General features: G+C 41.4%; 1 protein-coding gene across 2 annotated transcripts in view; it reads left to right on the top strand.

The window, feature by feature from the left end:
• The window catches only part of LOC145411593 (uncharacterized), a 56616-nt gene that overhangs the window by 8354 nt on the left and 27621 nt on the right, over positions 1-20641 (top strand). For both annotated transcript variants that reach the window (XR_013899443.1, XM_080281604.1), the window contains exons 3-4: positions 7952-8111; positions 18867-18997. Coding sequence is in view for 1 of the 2 variants with exons in the window: in XM_080281604.1 (XP_080137730.1) it covers positions 7952-8111; positions 18867-18997 (291 nt within the window). In the remaining variant the exon portion in view is untranslated. The remainder of the gene's footprint in view (positions 1-7951; positions 8112-18866; positions 18998-20641) is intronic.

The following is a 20641-nucleotide window of genomic DNA, read 5'->3' as shown; positions in this document are numbered from 1 at the left end:
TTTTTGCTCAGCTAGTGGATTGCAGTCTATAACCCAAGCATGGCCAGAGAGGCCTGCCAGCCACCCAACCAATTTTTTGAATTTGTAGGCTGCCCAGCCAGCCATGTCAGAAATTTTGTTTGGATACAGACAAAGAAATCCGGGTACTGACATAATAGAGCCAAGGCCTACCGTTCGAATACGGAGCATGTCCGGATATTGAGCGTCCAGTTATTCAAGGAGTTACTGTATTACCTTTACAGGAAGAAACTGCCGAAACTAGGTTTTTCAGAAAAGAAATGTTTTTTTATTTTTTCCAGATATTACAAATTTTGCTCAAATATCTTCATGTTCACTAGCTGCACCAACTTCATACTTGCAGAGCTAGGCTTAGGTCAGGACATCATCCATCCCCCTCTCAGCTACCAGATTTGAGTTGGGTGAAATCACAGATGACACATGTCACAGTTGTAGAGTAGGCCCATGTAATGGAGCACTGCACAGTTCATACCACACTAAGATGCAGACAATATTAGCAGTGTAGTGAAGCTTTGGGTCATCCCCATATGGACAGTTGCTTGCCTGCTGTTGATGAATCTCCTTGATCAGTTGGAGTGATGTTGAGCAACAACAACATATACATTACACATAAATGGATGCTTTTGAAGGCAGATATCCATCATCATCTAATCCTGTGTTGCCACATGAGGAGCGTAGGAGCCCGGAGCTAGGCAAGTTGGTCCTGGCATTGAAGATGAGAGTGACCATCCTCACATATCCCTGAGTGGTATTACGTGAGCAATAAACCATAATCATCCCTTGGATGTAACCCTGCACAGGCTCGATCCAATTGGAGCACCTTAATTACCCACAAAACCACCAAGCTCCATAATTTGGTTATATGGTTACCACCCAGCATAGTAAATGGTTTCCTGGTGTACAGGAAACCATTTGGCTTGTCACTTGGTGTAGAGTAACCCGTAGACAGAAGGAAGAGGAAAGAATGAAGGAAGGACGGAAAGACAGAACAGGAAGGAAGGAAGAGGAAAGGGCAGCCACCCGAGAGCAACACTACACAGAGTGTATAGGTATCCAAAATCTCTATCTATCTATTGCCAGACGCCTCAATCCCGTTTGGGGTGGCCACAAACAAATCGCCTCCAAGTCGCCCTGTCCCCCGCCATTTCACTGCCCTGCTCCCAACTCACACACCCCTCTCTCATATACCTCTCCACCCCATCCCTCCATCTCATCCTCGGCCTCCCCCTCCCTCTTCCCCCCTCCACCTCACTCACATACACTTTCTTTGTCAGTCTTTCACCCTCCATCCTCTGCACATGGCCAAACCACCTCAGTGTGTTCCTCATAACGCTTCCTATCACATCCACATCCACACCACAACACTCCTTTATATCCTCATTCGTCAGCCTGTCTCTCCATGTGACTCCACAGGCTCCTCTTAAATAACTCATTTCCACTGCTCTCACTCTTGACTTGTGTCCTTCCAACAACGTCCAAGCTTCACTTCCGTACGTTAGTGTTGGTATCACAATACTGTCATGTAGTAACTTTTTCACTTCCATGCTCACTTCCCTGTTTCTTATCACTGCTTTCAAAGAACCAGCAACCTTTCTTCCCTGTTGTACCCTTTCACGCACTTCACCCTACAAACCTCCATCCTTACTTATCACACTACCCAAGTACTTAAACGTACTCACATTTTCCAATTCCTCACCATCCAACCTTGCTGTACATTCACCTCTCTCAAAGACCATCACTTTACTCTTCCCTACATTCACCTTCAGATTCCGTTTCTTACACACTCTTCCAAACTCATCCATCAAGCCTTGAAGCTCCCCTTCGTCTTCACTCAACAACACAGTATCATCTGCAAACAACAGTACAGGGAGTTTCCAAACACTGTCCTCTCTCACCAGGGCCACCCCAACATCCACTACCCTACCTTGTACCTCTTTTATTAACCGATCCATGTACAGATTGAACAACCATGGAGACATGACACATCCCTGTTTCAACCCAACTTTCAAAGAGAAAAATTCACTTAGTTCACCATCCACCAGCACTGCAGCCTTCGCACCATCGTACATACTCTTCACAGCATTCAACAACTTCCCATCTACTCCATATATTCTTAACACTTTCCACAATCCTTGTCTATCCACCCTGTCATATGCTTTCTCCAAATCCATGAAAGCCGCATACAATTTCTTTCCCTTCTCTAGAAACTTTTCCACTAAAGATCTAAGAATGAATATCTGATCTACACAACCTCTTCCCTTCCTAAAGCCTCCCTGTTCTTCAACTAATTTCTCTGTTCTTTCTCTAACTCTGTCAATAAGAATCCTGCCATACACTTTTCCTATTATACTAAGAAGACAAATGCCCCTATGATTACCACACACTTCTTTTTCCCCTTTTCCTTTGTACAAAGGAATAATTATACCTGACTTCCAATCCTCCGGGACTCTACCTTCCTCCCAGGCCAATCTGCACATCTTCCACATCCATTCTATTACTATCTCTCCCCCATGCATCAGCATTTCACCACACACTCCATGAATTGCTGGGGCTTTCCCCGATTTAACTTTCTTCATTGCTTCCACAACTTCTATCCTACTGATTTCTTCCTGTCTTCTCACCTCCCTCCTCCCAGCCATTCCCCAGCCACTTATACTCGCAGTACTTCCATCCTCTGTGTTCAGCATTTCCTGAAAGTGTTCTCTCCATCTGCTCACTTTTTCTCCCTTCTCCACTAGTAATCTACCATTTTTATCTTTCACTCCCCTGCTAACTTCACTTCCACCCTGTCTTACTCTTTTCACCTCTTTTCAGAACATTTTCTTACAGTTCCTCCACTTTACACTCAGATTCCTTCCAAATTCCTCATCCACTCTCTTCTTACTCTCTCTTACTAATCTTTCCACCTCTCTCTTTCTTTCTACATATAACTCTCTCTTCCGCCTCTCAACTTCTTCCACGCCCCTATTTCTCATCCATTCATTGTATGCTTTCTTCTTTTGTGCCACAGCCTGTCTCACCTCTTCAGTCCACCAAGCTGTTCCTTGCACTCCACTCCGTCTTCTCTTCCTTCCACACACCACATCACATGCTGCACATATTTCTTCTGTAAATATCCTACACACACCTTCCATGTCTCCCATCTGCTCCAATTCATATTTGCCTAATCGTTCCTCCACTTCTCTCTTATACTCTGCCTTTTTCTCATCCTCTTGTAACCTTTCCACTCTCCTTGCAACTACTCCTTCCTCTCGTCTTTCCCTTCTTCTATTCCTCCATCTTACTTGAATTCTAATTCTGGCCATCACCAAGTAGTGGTCAGAAAGTCCACTCCCCCAACCTCTATGAGCTCGTGCATCCATTACACGTCTTCGCATCCTTTCATTCACACACACATAATCAATCATTGCCTTCCTTTCATTCAGTTCACCACCCACCCTTCTCATCACTCGCCATGTATACCTGTGGATCATTTTATGCCTGAAGAGGTAGCTATCACCAACCCCCTCCCAGCACAAATGTCCACTAACGCACTCCCATTCTCATCTATTTCAGCAGGCACACCCCACTCACCAACTATTCCATCCACCTTCACATTCCCAACTTTACCATTCATATCACCGATCAAAAACACTCTCTCATTCCTTCCAAACTTTTCCATGCACACTTCTACATTTGTCCAGAACTCTTCTCTCACTCTTCTAGCACGATCTTGCGTTGGCGCATACACACACACAATCGCCCACATTTGTATTCCAACTTTCCCCACACAATCCTTGACCCAACTGATCCATACTGTCTTTAAAAAAAAAAAAAAAAAAAAAAAAAAAAAAAAAAGGTGTTCTTGATTAAAATTACCTGCTCTTGTTTGTGTGGTCCAATTTACCCCAGGTAGCGTTTATTAGATGATGTGGCTCTCTGAGTAGTTGGCAACTACAGCATTAGTTACCCTAATATAAAACATTACATTAATCTGGTGGACTGCTGGCTGATGCTGTCTTTCACCTTTAGACCAGTATCCTCCTTTCAGGGATATGGAGGGAGGTGAGTGATATTTTATAATGGCATGCAGGCTTTCCTCTGCATCACCTTTGAGGTAATAATGGTGAATAGCAAGGCTGGGTAAAAAATAATAATAATAATAACTTTGAAGTCAAACATGAACAATAACAAAAAATGTAAAATTCACGTGCAAAATTTACAAAGTTGATATTCCTCGTTGAGTGTCTGTCTTCAGGGGAACTGAACAAGTCAGTAGACAGGAACAAATCCTGAACTGCTCCTGTGTGCTGTGACTTTATCTTATTGTACCCTGTTAATGAATTTTTATACTATAATAACAGATTATTATTTTTTATTATTATTATTTTTTTATGTGCTCGACTCTAGGCATAGGCTTTACAGCCTGCTCCCAAGGCCCAGTAGTCCTCCTGCATATCATACACCTCTACATGTCACCACTTTGACACTAACACCCACCGTCCATATTGAATACATGCTAGGGCTGTCTCATACAGGACTGGTGTATTGGTATTAGCGGGGGTATTTTTACGACATGTCGGTGGGTTTTCTGGTAGATCGGTAAAGTCTGCTTTACATGAAATTCAAATCCTTGAACTGTTCCCTGCCCCAGCGGGGATTTGAACCTGGGTCCTATAGACCGCAGGCCACCTCTCTACCGATTTAATTACACAATATCATGTGAAAGTCTATTATTTTTAAAAAGTACATCAGTTTGACTGTAATAAATGATATTTTTTCATCATATTATAATGGTTTAAAATCATTTCTTAAATGTCAGGACCAACTTGCCTAGCCCCAGGCTCCTGTGCACCTCATGGGGCAACACAGGATTAGATGATGATGAAACTCATACGATTAAAACTGTTTGCTTTTAGTCATGCCAACTTTGTTGAATGATGATAATTATCCATCTGTTTCTTTATTGCCTCACATCTTAATCCATTAAGGGGTGACCACAAACAAATTACCTTCATGTTGCCCTGTCCTCCGCCATTTTACAACCCATCCCCCAGCTCACACCCTCCTATCTCATATACCTCCCCCCCTCCATCCTTCCAGCTCATTCTTGGTCTCCTCCCTCCCTTTCCGCCCCTCCACCTACAGTACTTAGATACACTCTCCACATTAGTTTCTTGCCCTCCATCCTCCATGTGGCCAAGCCACTTCATTGTATTTCCCCTAATGCTTTTTGTCACATCCATATCCACACCACAGTGCTCCTTCACTTCAACATTTGTCAGGCTGTCTGTCCAGAGACAGTGGCTGAATATATGCACAAGTTGTTAATGTAGTAACCAAACCTAGGGGGGCCAGTGGGCTGACCCTAGCTGCTCCTAAGTGCTAACACACTACCAAGATTCACTGAGGCTGGAATGTGTACACACAAGGGGAGAGACTGCCTAATCTATACCCCAATAAGCTCTAAATCCGTGCGGGTTTTCCACCACAGTGCGCCTTGAGCCACACTTAACAGGGTAACTCACCTCCCTCAACCTGCCGCCAGAGCAGGGTCACAAACTGGGAGTCAAGTGCTATATTGACCTTGCCACCAGGCATGTGTATGTGGATGTGTTGTATGATGATTGTATTATTGGGAGGCGCTTGTGGTAGCTTTTGGTGTTGCAGAGAGAAATAAGAGGCAGGTGTGGTTTTTTTTTTGTCTGGTGGAGGTTGGGTTGTGATGTGATGGATCAGATGTAAGATGGGTTGTATTGCTTTTACTTACAATTGAGTTCTAGTTATACTAGGTGATAACAGGGGCAACTTTAATTTTTTAATGTAAATTATTTAAATTTGTATTCTGGGTTGGTGGTAGGTGGTGGCGACCATCATCCACTCACGTGATGTAGTGCTGCTTACTTCTTCCTTCACCTTTATCGTTCTTTTTCTGTGTCTGCACACCTCTCTTCATATTTCTCCCATCTTTCCTGTCACCTTTTGGCACTATTCTTTCCTTTTCAGGTGGCTTTACATTGAGTGACAACCAAATGGTTTCCTGTAAGCCAGGAAATCATTTACAGTGCTGGGTGGTAACCATATAATCAACCCATACGTTTTCTTTACGTGACAGCAAGTGGGTTGGCGGAGGGTTAGTGCCCCTCCCAATATAACAGCTAACTCAGAGTCAAATGGCCAACCTTGACGAGTTTATGGCATCTGGCTATAGATTGATAGATATTGTTCTGGGTACTGTTGCACTTTGTTATAATGTATAATGGTATACCTGCATTTTGTTGGGATTTCTGTGTGTGTGTGTGTGTGTGTGTGTGTGTGTGTGTGTGTGTGTGTGTGTGTGTGTGTGTGTGTGTTACACCTTAAGAGCATTGAGTAGTGGCCCCAGGCTGATCTGGATGTGTGGAGTGCAGGTTGAAGCTGCCCCTCTCCTGGAGTCCACCTTCCTCCTTTTGTGGACACAGGAGACTTGAGGGACATCTGTGCAGGTGGGCAATGGAGTGGCTATATCAGTGCCACCCCATGAAGGTGTTCTTCTTCAATGGTATCATCACCATTGACTTTATTAGTGTTTTTAGGTGTGCTATTTTTTGCATGGAGGATGAATATCATGCGTGTGTTATAAGTGATGCCCAGTTTTGTGTAAGGGGATCATGTGGGCAATTATGGGATAGAAGTTTTTGTTGGATTCTCTTCTTGTTGGTGTTAGTAATATTATTGAGGATTTTTGTGGTAAGACTGTCATTTTGTTTTGTGACTGCTATTCTAGCTGAGTGAAATAATGTAGCTATTGTGTGTAGGTGCAACATTAGTGCTGACCTGTAATAGTTAAGCCATTGATATAAGAGTGTAGGGTAATTCAGTATTAAGAGATTATTCTGACTAGGGCAAGTCATTTGTTAATAAAAAATAATGAAGAATGTGGAGGAGGGTATTGCTTTTTGAGGAACTGTTTTGTAGCATCTTTTTGCACTTGAGAATTTTTCTGTTTTACTATATCTAATTTATCTACTTGGTGGTAGGTGGTGGTGACAATCATCCACTCGCTTGATGTAATGCTGCCTACTTCATCCTTCCCTTCTGTATCTGCCCTCCTCTTTTCCCGTTTCTCCCATCTTTCCTGTCACTTTTTATTACTCTTCTTGCCTTATCAGGTGGCTTTACTTTGAGTAACAAGCCAGTTGGTTTCCCCTAAGCCAGGAAACCATTTACAGTGCTAGATGGAAACCATATAATGAACCCATACGTGTTCCCTACGTATCAACAAGTGGGTTGGTGGAGATTTAATGCTCCTTCTCATAAAACAACTAACTCAAAGATAAACGGCCACCCCTTACAACAATGTGGAGTCTGGCTATAGATAGATAGATACCGTAGATCATCCTGGAATATTGTGATATACTGTATATATTTTTTAAAATACGGTACTGTATTGTACACTCCTGTTTGGATAATTTGAACAATTTTGAGGACAAAGAATGTGTAAGGGGTCTGTGTCAAAGGCCAAGCTTACACCATCACTAATAACACTGTTTTGGCTTGGGGATATTTCTGGTTGAAATGTTATTATTACATAGTTATTGAAAGCTGTGGAAGTCTATGAGTATTTTATGAAAATTGATAGCGAAACACCCTGATAGCAGTGGATTGGTGTTGTTGTTGTTGTAACCTCAGACACATCTCCACACGAACCTGGTAAACTGCAGGTTGAAGTTGCTCATTCTCTGCAGTTCACCTTCCTACTTTTGAGTGAGAGGGAAGGAAATGAGGGATGTTTGTACAGTATAATCAGGTAGTGGAGCTGTCCTGTTACATCTGTTCCACCATATGAAGGCATCCCTCTCCAGCACCAGCAGTGAAATAGTCAGTATTCATTCATAATTTCTTTACACCTAACTTTCAGTACTGTATTCATAGCCATGGTAACGAATTCTAATGTTCTTTCTTTCTCTCCCAGCCAAGCATCTCCACCTAGAAAGCGAGGTAGACCAAGCAAAACTCCCACTGCTCGATTAAACCGGAAATCAAGCACCACAGAGGAGGAAGAGGATGATGAGGAGGTCACCTTTAAAGTACAGCCACTGTCAGTCAAGATTCCAGAAGTCAAGTATAGTCCGGTATGGTATTTCTGAACAGTATTAAATGTCTGATGGCCTGGTGGTAGAGCTGTTGAACAGAAAAGGCCTGTGGCTTACACACTACAGTTCCTATAAGGAGCATAGGAACCCGAAGCTAGGCAAGTTGGTCCTGACATTCAACGATGAGAGTGATCAGCCACACTCATCCCTGAGTGGCATTACGTGGATTGAGCCTGTGTAGGTTCATATCCAAGAGGTGGTTGGGGTTCTTTGCTCACATAATCCCACTCAGGGATGAGTGAGGCTGGTCACTCTCATTTTAAATGTCAGGACCAACTTGCCTAGCCCCGGGTTCCCACGCTCCTTATGGTGCGACATAGGATTGGATGATGGATGGACGGATGGATATATATATATATATATATATATATATATATATATATATATATATATATATATATATATATATATATATATATATATATATATATATATATATATATATATATATATATATATATATATATATATATATATATATATATATATATATATATATATATATATATATATATATATATATATATATATATATATATGTATATATATATATATATATATATATATATTTATATATATGTATATATATATATATATATATATATATATATATATATATATATACCGGTATACATACTGTATGTATGTATATATATATATATATATATATATATATAGCGGTATACAGACTGTATATATATATATATATATATCTATATATACTGTATGTATGTATATATATACTGTATATATATATATATATATATATATATATATATATATATATGTATATATATATATATATATATATATATATATATATATATATATATATACAGTAGAACCTCTTTGGTCCGGACCCCTTTAATCCGGATTTCTGTTAATTCGGACAAAATTTAAAAATAGTAAGCTCCAAAAATATGTTGAAAGTAATTCTAAAGTCATTTTCAGTATCGGCGCGGAAAGCGATCATCATTCGTTTAGTCTCGGATCACGCTAGGTTGCAACATGGGCGCCTGTTTAAACACACGCTAGCATTCGTTCCATCAACTAGTTCACCAACCATTTATATTTTTACGCTGTATTTCAAAAGTTAATCCTCCTTACCATGCCCCTTAATGCAAGTGTAGCTTCTGCAATGAATAAAGGTCTTAAAAGGAGGAGTTTGCTTACACAAAAATGGGTCAGAATATTCTGCAGTGTTTAATGATTACTGTAGGTTATTTTTTGTACTTAAATGTGCTTTACTTGTACATCAAACATTAGCTTCTTGCCCAGATGGGCGTTATCAATATGCCAAAGATGACAATGTATTTTTTGCCTACATAAGTTTTATTTTTATTCCAAATATTACAGTTAATTAATTAATTTATTTTTTTGCTCACACGGGCCTTAGTCACTTACTACAATTTAAAATGTAGGCTAGTTTCTTGTCATGGCCTTACCTGTAAATTATGCAGTACAAAACTATCGTACATGATTAGTTTGGTTATTTTAGTATCCTTTCATCTTTTGCAGTTACATAGGGTTGACACATGCCACATATGTTAATAATTAACAAACATACCATATGTATGTAATAATTAACAAACATACCATAGTTTTTGGTATGAACTGGAGATTACCCTGATGGTCCGGACAATCTGCTAATTTGGACAACCCTTCCCCCCATATAGTCCGAATGAGAGAGGTTCTACTGTATATATATACACAGTGGAGCCCCTCAAATAGCGTTTTTTTCAATAGCAAATGCATGGATAGCGATAGGAAAGAAACTGTCTCATACCAATTAATGCTGCATGGTTAGCGTTAATCCGCTAGGCATTTAACACGTAGCGAGTGGGTGAGCAGAGTTGCCAAGGTCACACCTGGTCAGACCCTGGTAACACTGACAGTGAGTGCGAGTCTATCCTCACTCAGTTCATTGACCCATTGTTTATCCACGCGCCGCGCATTCATTCAACTCGTCGCAGTCTCGCCATTGTTAAAATTTTTTGTGACTTTCCATTTATTGTCTTGCTACTGAGTGTTCTATTTCATGGCTTCAACTTTGGGGGCTGGCCCAAGTGGTGGCGGTGGCCCAGGGAAAAAACAGAAGGTCCAGGTAGTGTAAAAGTGATAAAAATGGCCAGAGAATACATGCGTGGCAAGCCAAAGAAATAATACTGCGTGGAGGAAAAGAAAAAGATAATCCAGATGATTGAAGATGGTGCAAAGACATGTGAAATCGTTAAACTATTGAATGTGCCTGAATCGAGTGTAAGAAACATAAGAAAGAGAAAGGATGAGATAAAGGCAACAATAAAAACCATAACAAAGTATTTTATGGGTGGTGCAGGTGGAGCTAAACGGGCCATGCATGACACTGCCAAAAAAAACAGACTCCAAGTAGTGACTGAACGTTATGTAATGAAGTGGTTAGCAAGGCGATTAAGAAAAGGAGCAAGTGTTGATGGACCAGAAATTCGTGCAAGGGCAATAGCAGTGTACCAGGGACTATGTGCAAAAAAAAAAATACTGAAAATCCTGCTCCTTTCAATGCCTCAAGTGGGTGGCTACACAGGTTTAAAAACGCTGTGGAGTAAAGCTGGCATTCTACCAGGGCGAGGATGCATCTGCAGACACTACAGCTGCACAAGAATTTCCCCAAATTGCTAAGGATATTATGGAGGAAGGAGGGTACACCCCAGATCAAGTTTTTAATTGTGACGAGACTGGGGTGTACTGGAAGAAATCACCCAAGTCCACCAATGCCCACAAAAACCTTCGTCAGGCTGCTGGAACCAAAATGGCCAAGGATCGCTTCAGTGTCCTGCTTTGTTGCAATGCTTCAGGGGACTTCAAAATGAAGCCCGTTATTGTCTGTAAATTGCCAAACCACATTCCCCTCACCACTGTGATATGAGCAAATTCCCCAACTGTGTGTGGTACTCAAACAGCCCTGGGTATATGACCTCAAGCCTTTCTATTAAGTGGTTAGACGAGATTTTTGTGCCCCAGACTCTTGAGTATTGCAAGAAGAAAAATTTTGACTGGAAAATATTGTTCCTGGATAATGCACCTGGGCACACTCGCTGCATGGTAGACCGCCACCCCAGCATACAGGTTGTTTTTATGCCTCCCAACACTACCGCTGAAATTCAACCTTTAGATCAAGAGTTAATTGCTAACACTAAACTCTTCTTCTATGACAAGTTCCACAACAAACTGAGGGAAAAGACTGATAACTTTCGAGAACTGAAGGAGATCCAAGAGGATAATTCTAGTGACAGTGAACCCGATCAAGAGGCAATTCAAGAGGAAGTGGATCAAGAGAAAGTGACCGTCAGTGCCTTTTAGAAGTCTTTTAAGATAAAGCATGCAGTGGATTTGTTCTGTGAAGCTTGGAGCCAGAACAATCAAGCCACCAATGCACACACTTGGGCCCCCTGCTTCCACATCTGAAACAGGTGGGTGAGGCAGCCAGGCAGGAGCTGCAGGAGGTGGCATGTGGGACTGCTGACGTCATCAGAACTGTGCCGGGACTCTCGTGTGTGTCCGTCAAAGAAATCTTGGCCTTGGTAGGAGGTGAAGATCGAGAAAAAACTGTTGAAGAGATGCTGAACCAAGATGAGGAAGAGGAAGTGCAAGAAGATAAGGAAGAAGAAGAGAAACCAAATGAGCCAACAGTGAAGGATTTGTCTGAAATCCTGGCTGTACTGTCCGAAGTTCAAGACACGGTAACCACTCTCCATTTTAACTGTTGAGACCAAGCCCTAGTGTATTTCCGAGATCTGACGAAAATCTTCACCGAGAACCTGAATGACAAAATAAATGCAAGGCGCCAGACACTGACCACACGATTTGTAAGTCAGCAGCAAGAAAGGTTTGAGGCACAAAGACAAGCCATTTTGAGTGCCTTATCAGACGAAGAGGACAATGTTGACATGCCCCCTGTTCAGCTCGAGGAGGACCTATATGATGGTTGGGAAGATGAGGAAACAGAGGCCCATCGCATCGAGAAGGAAGTTCTTTTGCATGTGTTACGATGTGAGGGACAAGAGGAAGACTAGGCACAAGAGATTGAGAATGAGCAGAGTCAAGGCCGTGGTCGCTAGGCTGCTGTGGTATATACAGTAACCACCAAGCACGACAATAATTTTAACAATATATAGCAAAAGTCATTTAAAAGTTTGTATGTCCTTTTGCATGTTAAGTGAAAGTTTATTTTATTAGTGTTCACAGTAGGAATTTAGGGTTTAGTTGGACTGCATGCAGTATTTATTTTTTAATGGCTGTAGCAGGTTGCAGCGGTATGATAACTATATTTATCAGTAAGAAGAACTCAGAATGAATTAAAAGTAAGTTTGTTAATCCTCTTTGAATATGTAGTATACGTTTATCTTATTACTGAAGAAATATAAAGTATGCGTTTATCTTATTACTGAAGAAATATGATGTGATATTAAGGGTTAGTGGAGGAAACTAGGGGTATAGCTGAAGGAATCCAGGACTGTATTAATTATTTTAGGTTAGAAGTTTGCCCCTCAGATAGCGATTTCAGGGATAGCAGCCATTTTGGCTGACTAATAAGGTCGCTATCCAAGGGGTCCCACTACACATATATACAGTAATCCCTGTACTATCCGGATGCCCACTTACCAGACGTGGGCCTGGACCTTCGGAACCCAAAAATAGCCAAAAAAAGAAAAAAATACCCCCAAAATCCGAATTTTTTCCCACCTGTAGTTTGAAATTGCTGGGTGGCGCCGAACAGCTGTTTACACAATGGCCCCTTCACCCCTTCCTTCCTCCCCCCTTCCCCCTCCCCAGTCAGGGTTGCTATTTGGTATTTTTCATTACCAAATGTGGGCCAATTTGGTATTGAAGAGTTCCATATGGTAGTGAATCAGCATGATCCATTACCAAACAGATTTTTCACATGTATGGAGATATAGAAAATGGAGACAGTGGCCTGTCTGCTGTCTTTGATTAATCTGCTAACATACATAGCACAAAAATAAACATGCTGCTGATTATAAGGAGAGTGATTATTTCCATTTGTACATATAATTAGTGAAGAATAAGTGCTTCCTTTAGGAATTTGGTAATGAAAAGTTTAATTTGGTAATGAAAATTGAGGAGTTTGGTAATGTGGCCAAGCTCAGATCTGGCAAGGACCCCAGTTACTGCCCAGGGAAGACGTACATCAACAGTGGATGCCGCACGTGCTCGTTTTTGTGAATAAACAGTGAATAAACTGCAATACTTCGCCACTAGACTTCACGGGAATTTACAGTGTTGTGCAGTGTTAAGAAATTAGAATTTAGAGTGTGAAGGATTAAGTGTGGAGTGCAAAGTGGTGGTTGAAACTGGCATGGCACATTTAAGAACAGAATCTGCAGTGTTAAACAATTATAACTCACAGTGCACAGAATTAGGTGTAGCACAACACTGGAATACTGTACGTGTTTCAAGAGCATTTTCACCACTACCAGAGCCCAAGTGGAGGCAGCCACAGATGTGCTTTAAGTACCCTGTAATCTTTTAAATATTTTCCATAAACACTTCTAATTTCTCATTCTCTGGTTCCTTTTCAATTCTTTCATACTTTATGTACATTATTGGTGTGAATAGGGTCATAAATAGGTTTAAGTAAGTGCTATGCATGTCCGATAGAGAGTTATTTAGGTGGCTTTCAAAGTTAGGCTGGGTTAGGGTCATTAGTACCAGTCCAGCAGGCAGAGGCCCACTTTCTGGACATGCCTTTGGCTCTATTACATTGGATAGTGATTACTGTATGTATATTTACATGTACATATATATATATATATATATATATATATACACATATATATATATATATATATATATATATATATATATATATATATATATATATATATATATATATATACACATATATATACAGTGGTTCCTCGCATTTATCGATTTAATTTGTCTAGCAAAATCATCGCTAAATGCGGTGTACATTGTATGGGAAAAATATCAGTTACTCTGCACCCATCCTCCAAGTCATCCCTTTGACTCCCGATTTCCTACTGTAAGTGCTGAAAATGAAACACAGTGTATTAGCAATACTGTACATTATACAGATACAGCACTGTATGGTTATACATCTACTCACCAGTGAAAAACACCAAATACTTGGCACTGTGAGAGAAAAAAAAGGCATCCAAGGTTGCCAGATGCTCACAACAATGATAGCAATGGTGGTCTAGTGACGGACAGGCAAGGCATTTCACGCCCCACGTGGCTAAATGCGAAAATCGCTAACTTAAAACACACTAAACATGAGGGACCACTGTATATAATATATATATATATATATGTTTTATCCCTGCCCTAGGGTGGGAAAGGGGGTTCGGATGATGATGATGATGATACAGTAATCCCTCCAATATCCGACATAATAGAGCCATAGGCAGGTCCGGATAGTGGTCCTGTCCAGATATTGGGCCCCAGCTTATGGACCCTAACTCAGAAAAACACCTATACAACTCCCTCTGGACATGCATTGGACCCAGATCACACCAATAAGGGACATAAAAGACTGAAATAAATGCAAAAGAACCATAAAATGAGGTTTTAGAGGTGTGTTTATACAATATTAAGCAACGTTGGGTCTGGTTAGTACTTGGATGGGTGACCGCCTGGGAATACCAGATGCTGTTGGCGTTCTCCCTACGTGTCAAGTGGGGTTGGTGGAGGATTAGTGCCCCTCCCTGTAAAACAATTAACTCTAAGCCCTTGGCCACCCCGTTTGGGATACATGGCGTCTGGCAATGAATGAATGATGAATGAAACATTCTGGGTACTTACAAGTCCCTTGCTCCTGGACTGGTTTGAACCGCCAGTTTGCAGTCCACAGTTAATCCTCTGCGCTAAATTCTAATTTCTTAACACTGCACAACACTGTAAATTCCTGTGTGTTCTAGTGGCGAGGTATTGCAGTTTATTCACTGTTTATTCACAAAAAACAAGCACCTGTGGCTTGCACTCCTATGAGCATCTACTCTCGATCAGAGTTAGACTGTGACTGTTGATGTTGGTGGGGTAACAGAGTTGCCAGATCGCAACGGCCACATTACCAATCTCCTCAGCTTTCATTACCAAATTTAACTTTTCATTACCAAATTCGTAAAGCTAGCATTTATTCTTCACTAATTATATATCATCATCATCATCATCATCATTGCCAGACGCCATGTATCCCAAACGGGGTGGCCAAGGGCTTAGAGTTAATTGTTTTACAGGGAGGGGCACTAATCCTCCACCAACCCCACTTGACATGTAGGGAGAACGTTATGCCAACAGGATCTGGTGTTCCCAGGCGGTCACCCATCCAAGTACTAACCAGACCCAACGTTGCTTAATACAAGTGGAAATACATGTAATCACTCTCCTTATGATTAACACCATGTTGATTATTTTCACACTATGTAGGGTAGCAGATTAATCAGAGAGAGGAAACAATCCACCATCTCCATTCTGTGTATCCTCATACATGTGAAAAATCCATTTGGTAATGCATTATTCTGATTCATTACCAAACGAATTTTTCATTACCAAATTGGCCCACACTTGGTAATGAAAAATACCAAATGGCAACTCTGACAGGGGAGGGGGGAGGGAGGAGGGGGAAGAAGGAAGGGGCAAAGGGACCATGGTGTAACAGCTGTTCGGCGCCAGGCGGGAATTTCAAATTACGGGAGGGAAAAAAGTCAGATTTTTTTTTAATTTTTTGCGGTTTTTGGCCCATTTTGGGAATATTGGATCCCAGGACGATTATGTCCGGTTAGTGGGGATGTTCAGATATTGGGCGTTCGGATATTAGAGGGATTACTATATATATATATATATATATATATATATACACCCACCACAAATTGACTTAGGGCCTACAGTACACACAGAATTGCAATGGGAGAGCTGTATGTCTTTGCTTTGTGTTTCCACCTCTACCAAGTGAATTTTTTGGGCAAGAAGTAACTGGCAACTCCTCTGGTGTTGGCAGGAGGTGGTGAAACACTCAGCACATCAGTGCTTGCCCAGAAGTGAGAGTGGGAGTATATGTTCCCATCACTCCGAGCTTGTACCTCCCCCTTTTTTCGTATCCATTATTGTTTGCCCTGTTATTTTCCTTGAGTCGAGTTGTCATGCCTGGAAAGTACGCTCAAGGAGAAGGTTCGTATCATTGCATGAAGGCAGGATAATGTCCCTGTCAACATGATTTGTGAATGTACTGGATGCACAAAGTCGACCGTCTTGAAGATTCTTGCTGCAGCATGCGGCCTGCCACTTGATGTCGTACCAGAACACAAGCATGGCGGTGGAAAGAAGAGGACAACTTCCAGAGGTACAGATACGCTTCTGAAGAGGGAAGTAATCAAGAATCCTCGACTGACAGCAGCAGAATTGAAGAGAATGCATCCCCAGCTGTTACAAGACGTCTCAATTTGAACTGTGCAATACCATTTGCAGGAGCTGGGTTTTGCCAAGTCGCATCGCAGCCAAGAAACCACTTCTCAGGTGCGTTGTGCCAGGGTTCGTCGCCCTGTCACCCGTAGTCGATATGACCCTGCTTATACGGTGCTGAATGTTAAGCACCCACGATCAGTAACAGTTTGGGGGTGTTTCTCAGGTGAAATGGGAAGGGAAGGCCTCTACTTTCTTCCTAAGAACTTGATGATGAATGGTGGACGATACATTCAAGTTCTGAAAGATCTTTTGTTAAACTTTTTTGCTATTCATGGGTGCGACTTTTTCATGCATGATTCAGCTCCATGTCACAGATCTAGAAAGATGACAAAATGGCTTCAGGATAATCGGATTGAGGTCTTCGACTGGCCTGGCAACAGCCCAGATCTAAATCCGATAGACTCCTGCTGGGCAAAGATGAAGAAAATCGTGGCAGAGAAGAAGACACCCAATCTGGACAACCTCAAGATTAAACTGACACATGTTTGGTGCAAAGGAATGTCCTTAGATTACTTTAGAGATCTAAGTGATTCCATGCCAAAATGCATCCAACTGCTCCTGAAAAACAAGGGAAACATAATTTCATATTAATGAATGGCATTTCATGAACAAACATTGTGATATACTATGATTTCTGTGTTTTTAATACCTTGTGGCAGGAGGTCCTAAGTCAGTTTGTGGTAGCTATATATATATAAATATATACAGTACCCTCACATCCAGTATGGTATTTATGTCAAACAGTACCACCATGCTGGGTGAAATCCACACTGGACAAACAACAGACCTTATGGGAAAGATGAATGTCAGACAAAGCTTGGAAAAGTCCCCCCAAAATTCAACTTAACTACATTTTGACACAACTCAGATTTTACCAATCTTTAAGATGAGTGGTGATGGGCTTGGGGGGGAAGGGGGAGGTGTTTCTGAGGCTGTAGGAGGTCCTACTGACCCCCTGGAAGATGGCCTTCAGGATCCTGAGGAGGCCTCTCTGCCTCATCCTTCCTCATAAATTCCTCATAGTCACACACTGACACATTGTCATTGTTGTCATCAGGGGGAAGTGCAATACTGCAATCTGGCTGGCACACGTCACGAGTCACGAGGAAGGTGTACTGGACTGGCGCGGAAATACAGTACTAGGGAACCGTTCCTCCATGTTAGCCGTCTTCCCGCGCTCATGTGCGTTGTACTGAACGCAGCACATCAGTACTAGAGAAGAACTCCTAGGATTTGGCCCACTTTGCGTGGCCGATCCATACTAGCCCAACAAATCTGTACTACAGTAGTAAATTATTTAATTTTTTAGCTGACCACATTGGACAAGATTAGTACTGAACAAACGCATACTGGACACGAGGGTACTGTATATATATATTTTGACATCTTTGTATGCTGTTTAGCTTTCAGTAAATTAAAAGATAAATTGTCCATTGAAGTACATTATTGCTTGTGAAGTTGATTTGCCAATTTTTACCAGCATGCAATATAATAGCAACAGTATACAAGAATTGTGATATTTTATTGCTCTTCCCTACCTTTTTTTCCTGTCACACTTGATTACTTTCACTTTTATGGGACAGTTCTCTGCCGCTTACAGGGAGATCAAGAGTGGGCCTTCGTGCTGTGTACTGATGTAGCGCATCAGCCCATTAACTTCATACAACTTTTAGACCCCAGTTGGTCATTAAGTGAAGGCACTGCAACTTGATGTGATCCACAAGGATATAATTCTGAGGGATGGTAGAGGTTTATTGCTCATGTAATGCAAGCAGCTGGTCACTGTTGCCATAAATTTTTGGACTTAGTAGACTAATTCCAGACTCCTACATGCCTGATGGGGCAGTACTGGATTGTTGTATGAATTGTTGGATTAAATGAATGAGTGAATGAATTCTTACCTGTAATGAGAACTGCCTGTTTAGTAACAGAGACTGATTTGAGAGGGGCATATTCCCATATCCCCCTCCCCCCTCATTTTTGGCACACCACTGATTACTTATAATGGAAACAAAGTTATTTACCAAAATGCATGCAGTAAATATCGTATTGCACTTGCGTAAGCCTATATAATTGTACTCCTTTTATTAAAACAGGTAAAATAAAAGTTATTTTTAAATTTTTGATTGATTAAATGCATTAAGCAGCAATTCTGCATGGAGTCCTGTCCCTCCTTTTCCCCTTTCCACAGTGCTGGATTCATTCCTGAGTAAGACATACTGGGGTAACCGTAGGTATTTTCTTTCTACACAGGACATAACATCCCTCAGGACTCCAACACATGCACCTACTTCAGCCCCAGCACCAGCCCTAGAGCCAGAACCAGTCCCAGCACCACCCTCAGAGCCAGCTGAGGACTTAGACATCACATTTGGTTTTGAGAGGCAAGTATGCCTGTGTAGTTGGATTATGCTTTGAGGTCACTTTAATGTAATTTGTAAGATAATGCATTTTTTATTTATTTATTTGTATTTCTGAATGATTTTATGTACATTAGGAGAGAACATTGCAAATTGGAGAGGGTTAGGTATAGCTTTCATCACCATGGGAGATCTTTCCTGAGCTGAATAAAATTGTCTGGAGGTAGCAGGATTAAACCAGAGAATGTCATTAGAGTGAAAGTTTATACTGTATTAGGATGAGGGAAGCATGACAGACCTCAGTGACAAATGATGGTGACTGGGTATGTTATTGGAATGTATGAGAAAGCAATGTACAATGTGGAAGTCATACAAGCAAAAGAATTTATGAAGGATAGGTGGGGACGTTCACCATCCACTCACTTGATGTAGTACTGCAGTCAGGTGCCTGCCCTTTCCTCTCTTCCATCCTCTTCTGTCTTTCTTTCCTTCATTCTTTCCTCTTTCTTCTGCCTGTAGGTGACTTTACACTGAGTGAGAAGCCAAATGGTTTCCTGTCCACCAGGAAACCATTTACTACGTTGGGTGGTAACCATATAACCAAATTTTGGTGCCTGGTGGTTTAGTGGGTAATTACAATGCTCCAGTCAGATTGAGCTGGTGAAGGTTTATATCCAAGGGATGGTTGGCATTTATTGCTCACGTAATGCCACTCAGGGATGAGTGAGGCTGGTCACTCTCATCTTAAATATCAGGACCAACTTGCCTAGCCCCAGGTGTCTACCCTCCTCATGGGGCAATGTAGGATTGGATGATGAATGAATGAAAATATCAAGTGGACAGATGAATATACCCTATGGAGATGCATGTGACAAGCATTGCATTCCATTTTTTAACTTCTTAGGCAAAGGAATGACTCAGAGGAAGAGTACACCGAAATACAGTAGGTATGTTTAGGTGGTTTTAGCCTGTGACGTAGAGTCAAGGTTTCAGAAGTGTGAATGATTGTGTGGCCTGTTTCACTGGTTACTCAGTTGATAGTTCTCCTACCTTTGTGCTTCCTTTTTCGTGTAATGTGGATCCTACTTTTTTCATTTTCTTGTTGGAGGTAAATTTGGGTTAGCTAATAATGTTGATGTTGTGTAGTTAATGGGATTTCCAGTTCACACCACCCATTCCTTTCAATGTACCAGAACAGTCATCATAATTTTCAGTTATCATTCAGTTTTTATGGCATGGGTCACATAAGTTCATGTGATAGTACTCCACCTTGCTCCTTTCTGCAACAGCTCACTAGTAATACCTTCAGATGTGGAGTCATCACTCACCACCTTGTCCCTTGTTGTCCTCAGTCTCTCTCCCCATCAACACCCTGATATCTCACAACATCTGTACCTCACCCTTATCGCCTCATCCATTCTTGTGTCGTGCCTAAACCATTTTGGAGTCCATTCTACTTCCTTTCTGATGCTCTCCACTCTCAGTCATCTTCTCAGTTCTTCTGATATCTCATCATCACATTTCGGCATCAAGTTTAGGGATGTTGAGAGGATGGAGGATGACAGTTGGGTGCGGAAGGTGAGAGGTGAACGTTGAGGGTAGGGTTGCGAAAGTCAGGCCTGAAAAGACCTGGGACGAGGTCATAGAATGTAACCTTAAGGGATAAGG

Source organism: Coenobita brevimanus, chromosome 90, assembly GCF_032717465.1.
Source record: "Coenobita brevimanus isolate Jiangsu-jjx chromosome 90, ASM3271746v2, whole genome shotgun sequence".
Classification (NCBI taxonomy): domain Eukaryota; kingdom Metazoa; phylum Arthropoda; class Malacostraca; order Decapoda; family Coenobitidae; genus Coenobita; species Coenobita brevimanus.
This window is presented reverse-complemented; position numbering and strand designations above follow the sequence as displayed.